This window comes from Hipposideros armiger, unplaced genomic scaffold (genome assembly GCF_001890085.2).
Source record: "Hipposideros armiger isolate ML-2016 unplaced genomic scaffold, ASM189008v1 scaffold_681, whole genome shotgun sequence".
In the NCBI taxonomy this organism is placed as follows: Eukaryota; Metazoa; Chordata; class Mammalia; order Chiroptera; family Hipposideridae; genus Hipposideros; species Hipposideros armiger.
Genome location: NW_017732031.1, coordinates 293,998 through 300,773, shown reverse-complemented (window position 1 = coordinate 300,773; position 6,776 = coordinate 293,998). Strand labels below are relative to the sequence as shown.

Sequence of the window (6,776 nt, the reverse complement as noted above, 5' to 3'; positions counted from 1 at the left end):
TGTGGGTGAGCTGTTGAGCGGTGCTTGAATAAACTGCAATTAGGGTTAGATAGAGATTAATTAACATGTGAGTGGCAAGGTGTAAAATAGTTTCCAACCCTCCACTTCAATATAATCTGCAGGCGAGGGAAGAAGTTTGTAGAAGCTAATTAAATACTTTCATAAAAGCCAGTGTATTCACCCAACATTTGGAAAGAAAGGCACATTAGGGGCAACTTGTTTTTCCCCAAACGTTTCTTTCTGTGGAGGTAGCATTCCTTTGTGATGCCGGGGAGAGAGATGGCTTATGCCGCTACAAAAAGCGCTAGGGATGGCGAGGCAGGTTCACGGGAAGCTTTTGGAAGCCGATCGGTCTGATGGAGCTTTCAAACCAGCACATCTTTCGAGCTGCTGCTGAGATCAACAATTACCCAGTTTGGAAAAGGGTTTGGGGTACAGTGCTGGTGACTAAATGGGCTTCACTGGGAAGTCTGGATAGAAATTCAGGTTTTGAGACCCTGTGGGGGTCTTTTCGATGTCGGGGTGAGTTGTTGGTTTGTTTCATGTTTGGTGGTGTTTGTATGGATGGTGATGGTAGTGGTGTGAGTGGGTGGCGGGTTCATCTGTGTTTTTGTTTTCACATTTAACATAGGGATGGGGGTATATTGGTCTGGAATTCTGCCTCTCTGAACATCTAAATGAAACAGGGCTGTATGGAACTGTTCTCCTCCAGACGAGCAAGCCTCTTTCTAGCTTCAAAACCTGGAAGTTGGGGGTAGGGGGGGTGGGGAACAGAGTCATCACTGCTGAATTTAGGGGCAGTTTCTGAGCTTGACAGAGTGAAAAAATTAGCCCACCGCAGTCACCTTCCGGGCCACTTTCCCTCAGAGACCTTTCTTTGTTTCCTCTCCTTGCTTTCCAAGTACACTTTTCCATTCCCTTAACTGCCATGTCAATATCCTGTTTGAAATTACACTCAAAGGGTGAGTGAGTAGGAGAGAGAAGTTCTGAAGGAAAAAAAAGGAGTGATTTGCCCAAAGTTAAAACTAGACCTATTTTTGTCCCTTTCTTTCCCTGGTGGTTTTCCAGGGATGTTTTGCAGCGGAGAGGCCCTGCCTGGAATACTCAGCCCCTCCAGACTTGGAGCTAACCCTCTCCAGGGTGAAAAAGGAGAGGGTTAACGTCCACCAGCACTTCCTTGGGCTCCACAAGATCGTGTGTCTTTGGAGATGGAATTCACTATCAAACTCTCAACCCTGTTTGCTCATATTATACCCACCATAATCCTCTTAAGCTGTGGTTGCGCCTACAAAGCTCGTGGTCTTGCAAAAGCCGGCTGGCAAGATATAATTGTCCGGCAAACAAAACCGTCCAAAAGTATTTTTTTTTTTAACCATGCACCCCCTCCTTCTTTCCTAAACCTAATTCTCTCCCTCTCTCTCTTGCTAGCCATCCCTCTCCCCATAAAAACCCTCAGCCTCGACCACTTTTGTTGTCGCCAAGAGCACCCGGCCTGTTTAAAGTGCTGGAGCGTCTTTGAGCAGTTTGTTGTGATACGCAGGTGGAATGGTCTGCAAACAGATGAATTCAGCCCCTCCAAACCGAGCGCGAAGCGCGCTGCTTTTGTGCGCCAGGCACAAAACGCTGAATTCCTCCGAACTTAGTTGGGGCCTGTCTAGAAAAGGCCCTTTTCTTCCCTCTGCTTGTACCTCTGGCCACACTAAGTCTCTCCCGTCCCCCTTTAGGCCCCCTCCCTCTCCCTTCTGATAATCCTTCTCTTTATTTTAGAAAAACACAAAACCCGGTTCCACGCGGTGCTTTAGTGGCTAAAAGTGAAAGAGCTGCCTTGGCAGAATTCAGCTCTATGAATCACTTCGGAAAATTGGTTCGACTGAATGGCCTTAGGAGGAAAAACGTTTTAATAGGATCCAGGGGAGGTTCTGCTGTTTCAATCTGCTCCTTAAACAGGTGGAGATTGGACCTTCCCAATTATACAAACAGCAAGTACCCATCAGCGGGGAGAGCTGCGCTCCGAATCCTCCCTGCACGGAGCCCTAAACCAGCAGCATAGCCGGGCTTTGCCTCAGACACCCGATCACAAATCAGCGATTCTGATCGATTAGGGTCTCAAACAGTCCTCCAGCTTGCGGTGCAGTCTCCCGCAGCCGCAGGCGGGGAGCTGGCCAGAGAGGGGGAGGCGCACCCGCCGGGCGCCGAGGTTCCCGGGAGCTTGCCCTTCCCCACGCTTCGGGGTCGTCCTTAGGCAGCGGGAGCTCTCTCCCGACCTCCGACGCCAGCCAAGGCGAGCTCGTTGTTTTTGCATAAATTAATATTTCCCCATTAACAACTTCCCCCCTCCAAACGCGGCGCCCGAGTCCATGCGCCACATCCTAATGAGGTAATTATCATTTGCGCGTGTTCGGGGCTGGCGCCGGCTCCGTGGGTAAATGGCAGTTTATTAGCACGATGCCCAGCTCGGGTGCAGAGGGCTAAGGGATACTTCGGCAACTAGACGGACACCCAGGGGCCCTTTGGGAAGGCGAGTCCTGGACCCTCTGCCCTCCCCGCGTTCCCCAAACCTGTAGGCCCCCAAAGTTGTGAATCACGCACGGAATTCTGCCTGGGTTTGGGCTCCCCCCCCTTTTTTTTCCACCGGCAAAACCATCACGATTCCTCCCCCTCCCCCTTCCTTCTCTTCCCTCCTTCCCGATTCGCGAACCGCTCACACTTTCCCAAGGGGAGCGCGGGCGCCAGTTGCCTCCTTTTAAAGTTTGAGGGGCGGTGGCGGCCGGCAGGTGCAGGGGGACACAGGGGCCGCTACTGGAGCCGCGCCGCCGCCCAAGTCATTCCACTAGAAGTGACTTCATGTGATGTCAGCTGAATGTAAAAGACAGTGATCTCACGCGGAGGGGAAGATGTTTGCCATCAAAATGTGACAGAGGAAACACGCCGCATGGCTCGGAACGCATCTCCTTGGCGGTGGGGGAAAGAGGTAAATGCAAGGTGGCTCTCCTGGTCCTCTTTAACTTTGCCCCTTCACTGTCCACCTCCCAGCACGCGTGGAGGAGGCCGGGGTAACGGCTCAGGGGGGTTAATTTGAGACTCTTTTCTCTCTCTCTCTCTCTCTCTCTCTCTCTCTCTCTCCTTTTCCTTTGTAAACCCTCCCCCTTCTCCCCCTTTCAAAGTCCCAGGGCTGGGGCTGGTGGGTTCCTTTGCGCGCCGGGTTAATGGGCGGTAATTTGGTACCCTTGGGTGCACTTTGTTCTGTCCCTGTTCATTTGAATGCAAATGGATGACCTGGACCTGACAAGGTGCTTATTAAATTGCGGTTTCCCTCCCTGCCTTTTCCGGAATGCAGACTTAGAGGAGAGTGGCTGCACCCTGGCCCAGTCTGGCAAGGCTCGGCTCGGCGCGCCATGGCAAGCTCGGCTTCCCTGGAGACCATGGTGCCCCCCGCCTGTCCTCGCGCTGGAGCGTCGCCGGCTACTTCCAAGACGCTGGCCTTTTCCATCGAGCGCATCATGGCTAAGACGTCGGAGCCCCGTGCGCCCTTCGAGCCCCGGCCGGGGGCGCTGGAGGCGGACGGCAGCCAGAGCAAGAAATTGCTCAACCTCTGCTCGCCGCTGCCCTGCATGATCCCTCTCCAGCCCCTAGGCTATGACTTGCCGTCCAAGACGCTGCTCAGTTACTCTGAGCTCTGGAAAAGCAGCCTCCGGGTGGGCAGCACTGGAGGAGGAGGAGGAGGAGGCGGCGGCGGCGGAGGGGGCCCGGTGTGCGGCGCCAGCGGCTTGTGCAAAACCAACTGTGGCGTGTGCTGCAAGGCCGAGCTGGGCCTGGCGCCGTCTGCGCTGCCCGCGGGCAGGGTCATAAAGCCGCAGGTTATCAACCACGCGGTGGGGCTGCCGGCCAGCGGCTCACTCTACTACTTCAACTACCTGGACTCTGCCGCGTACCCTCCATCTGAGTTGCTCGGCGGCCACCTCTTCCCGTCCAGTCTCCTCAACGCACAGGCCCCTGCCGCCCTGGCAGCGCACCCCAAGCTCTTTTTGCTGGAGAACGCCAAGTTGGCCAGCCTGGCCGCGGACAAGTTCCCCCATCCGGCCCCCTATGCCCATAAGGAGCGCTTGCCGGCGCCTCTGGAGCAGGTGCTGAAAGAGAACTCGGCCCTGACCGCCGATCGCGGTGGCGTCAAGGGCCACGGCAAGCTACCCGGGGCCTCCGCGGACGGCAAGCCCAAAAACTTCACCTGCGAGGTGTGCGGCAAGGTGAGGCCTGGGGCCCTTCGGGGCTCGGAGGGGTAAGCAACGGTAGCTGCTTCCCCGAACGCATCCTGGCACTCCCCTTTCTCAATTAGGAGCTCCCCAATAGCTGTTTACTCAAATCCGGGTCCTCAGTTTCCTGTTCTGTAAAATGGGGATGCCGTTGTCAGTGGCCACACAGGACTGGATGAGCTGTGGGTTGGGAAGCCCTTTGCAAAATGAAAAGGGTTCTGTTTTCTGAAGTGGGGTGTTGGTTGGGCAAGGTAAGCTGTGGCCTCCCCGGGCTGATTCTAGACTGCGACAGACACACCACAAGGCCCCCTCGTGTCCTTCCATAGGTGTTTAACGCTCACTATAACCTCACCCGCCACATGCCGGTCCACACCGGAGCCAGACCGTTCGTGTGCAAAGTCTGCGGCAAAGGCTTCCGCCAGGCCAGCACGCTGTGCAGACACAAAATTATCCACACCCAGGTACGTGGCCCCGGGTCCAGCCCGGCCAGCTCGCAACGCCTCGCGCCTGAGCAACGCCGTTGGGGAGAGGATAGCCAAGGGTTCCCCTTACCACTCCCGGGGGGCCGTGTCCCTTCAAGGTGCCCCCGAGGTGACCTCTTTTTGTGGGGCACTCAATCTCACTGTGCGCGCGCCCCTCTCCGCAGGAAAAACCTCATAAATGCAACCAGTGCGGAAAAGCCTTCAACCGCAGCTCCACGCTCAACACGCACATCCGCATCCACGCGGGCTACAAGCCCTTCGTCTGCGAATTTTGCGGCAAAGGCTTTCACCAAAAAGGTAATGTGCGGGGCGAGGCCCTCTCCTCATCTCACCGCGGGACTCCGCGGGTCAACGCTAGCGGGAAAGCATAAAAGCAGCAGGAGAGAGGGAGCGTGAGAGCTGCAGGCTCGCGCGCAGTATTTCTTTGGATTCGGGTTGTGCCGGATTCGGGTGGAAGCTCTCCCGGCCGGGTTAGTAGACCTCGCTGAATTCAGGCTGTTTGCACAGAGAAACTCCAAATTTGGGAGGTAGAAAAGAAGGAAGGGGCAGAGGGAAAGAAAGTAGAAGAAAGAGGGTATTGCCCTGTGGAAAAAGCTTCCCTTTGTAGCCGGGACTCCCCTTTCAAATGAAAAAAAAAAGCAAGGCAAAATCCACCTCCTGGGAACAACTTAAAACTCTGGGGATACAGCTACTGTCCCTGTACCCTCAAGCCCGACGCCCTGCATGGATTTTCCAAGGCACTGTCAGATCTCCAGGTAGTAGTTTGGGGACTAGAGGGAGTAATTTTTTAAGTGAGAAAAAAAAATAATAATAAGGAAAGAAGCCCGGGTTCGTGCGAATTTCTTGGAACCAAGCAGCAGCCAGTAGGACCCGATGTGTCTCTGGGCTGCGCAAAAGTTTCCTGGCGGGCCGAGCACAGCGGGAGGGACGCCGCGGGGGCACAATGCCCGGCGGGGCAGGGACGCGGGGCGGCTACGCGGGACTCGGCCTTCCAGCCTTGTCGTGAGAGCCCGGGCTTGACGCGTATGAAGTTTGACAACTTCTTCACTCGGAGAGGTCGTGCCCGCCTAGCCAAGCGTCGCCTTCTTTGCGCAGGCACCTGAGCCAACCCCGGGACGCCCAGACACCCCCCTCATTCCACTTCATCCCCCCACTTTTTTGTTTTTGGTCTTCTGTAGGGAACTACAAAAACCACAAGCTGACGCACAGCGGCGAGAAGCAGTACAAATGCACCATCTGCAACAAGGCCTTCCACCAGGTCTATAACCTGACCTTCCACATGCACACCCACAACGACAAGAAGCCTTTCACGTGCGCCACTTGCGGCAAAGGGTTTTGCAGAAACTTTGACTTAAAGAAGCACGTGCGCAAACTCCACGACAGCGTGGGCCACGCCGCCCCCTCCACAAAGGACCTGACTCGGACAGTGCAGAGCTGAGAGCCACTGCCTCGCCCTCCCTTCCGGCCCCATCCAACCCCCACACAGATCACACGTATAAACTTATTTCTAAAATTAAGAGGGAAAAAAAAACTATAGCAGAGAGGCTAAAATCTATTTATCGAAACCAGCGTATTTTTGGAAAGCTAAACGTTTCCTCGATGACTGAAAGCAAACGAGTGGCTCCCACCTTTGTATATTCGGGAAACTTATTTAAACCCAGTGCGCCGAAACGTATTTAATTCCAGGCCTCGGCTTCTCCTTCGGGCGGTGGGTTTTAATCCCAGCCTGTTACGTGAACGCCCGGGAAGAGCGCGGCGCCCCCAGCCATCTTTCTACAGCCATGTAAATCCTCCTGTACAAGCGAACACGGAATATATACATATATCACTCAATAAACAGAATCATTAGTGCTCGTTTTCTTTCCCCCCTCTCCCATTGCCGCGAGGTCAACTCGGCAACCCCAAAGAATGAGAAGGAAATAGGCGTTTATAGAATTTCCCTGCCCCAATGCGTCTTCTTTTGGGGCGCTGGGGCCAGGGTGAGGCCAAAGCTGTGTTCCTGCTGCGCTGGCGCGTTAAGAACCCACCCCCTACCCCAGCCAGG

At 55.0% G+C, this 6,776-nt stretch overlaps 1 protein-coding gene across 2 annotated transcripts; it reads left to right on the top strand.

Moving 5' to 3' along the window:
• The first annotated feature begins 2,706 nt into the window (after positions 1-2,706).
• Positions 2,707-6,574, top strand: FEZF2 (FEZ family zinc finger 2). Of its 2 annotated transcripts, XM_019626512.1 has the most exons (5): positions 2,707-2,971; positions 3,338-4,244; positions 4,577-4,711; positions 4,897-5,029; positions 5,911-6,574. In XM_019626512.1, the coding sequence occupies exons 2-5, from the start codon at positions 3,396-3,398 to the stop codon at positions 6,168-6,170; spliced, it is 1,377 nt and encodes a 458-aa protein (XP_019482057.1). In that variant the 5' UTR covers positions 2,707-2,971; positions 3,338-3,395; the 3' UTR covers positions 6,171-6,574. The 2 variants fall into 2 exon arrangements, with proteins under 2 accessions (XP_019482057.1, XP_019482058.1); XM_019626513.1 differs by lacking the exon at positions 2,707-2,971 and having other exon boundaries at positions 3,162-4,244.
• The last annotated feature ends 202 nt before the right edge of the window (positions 6,575-6,776 follow it).

Bases quoted from the DNA above. Each gene is read 5' to 3' on its own strand.
- FEZF2 (XM_019626512.1), top strand. From the start codon at position 3,396: ATGGCAAGCTCGGCTTCCCTGGAGACCATGGTGCCCCCCGCCTGTCCT. The intron at 4,245-4,576 runs GTGAGGCCTGGG...GTCCTTCCATAG, and splicing joins CCTGCGAGGTGTGCGGCAAG to GTGTTTAACGCTCACTATAA. The intron at 5,030-5,910 runs GTAATGTGCGGG...GGTCTTCTGTAG, and splicing joins CAAAGGCTTTCACCAAAAAG to GGAACTACAAAAACCACAAG.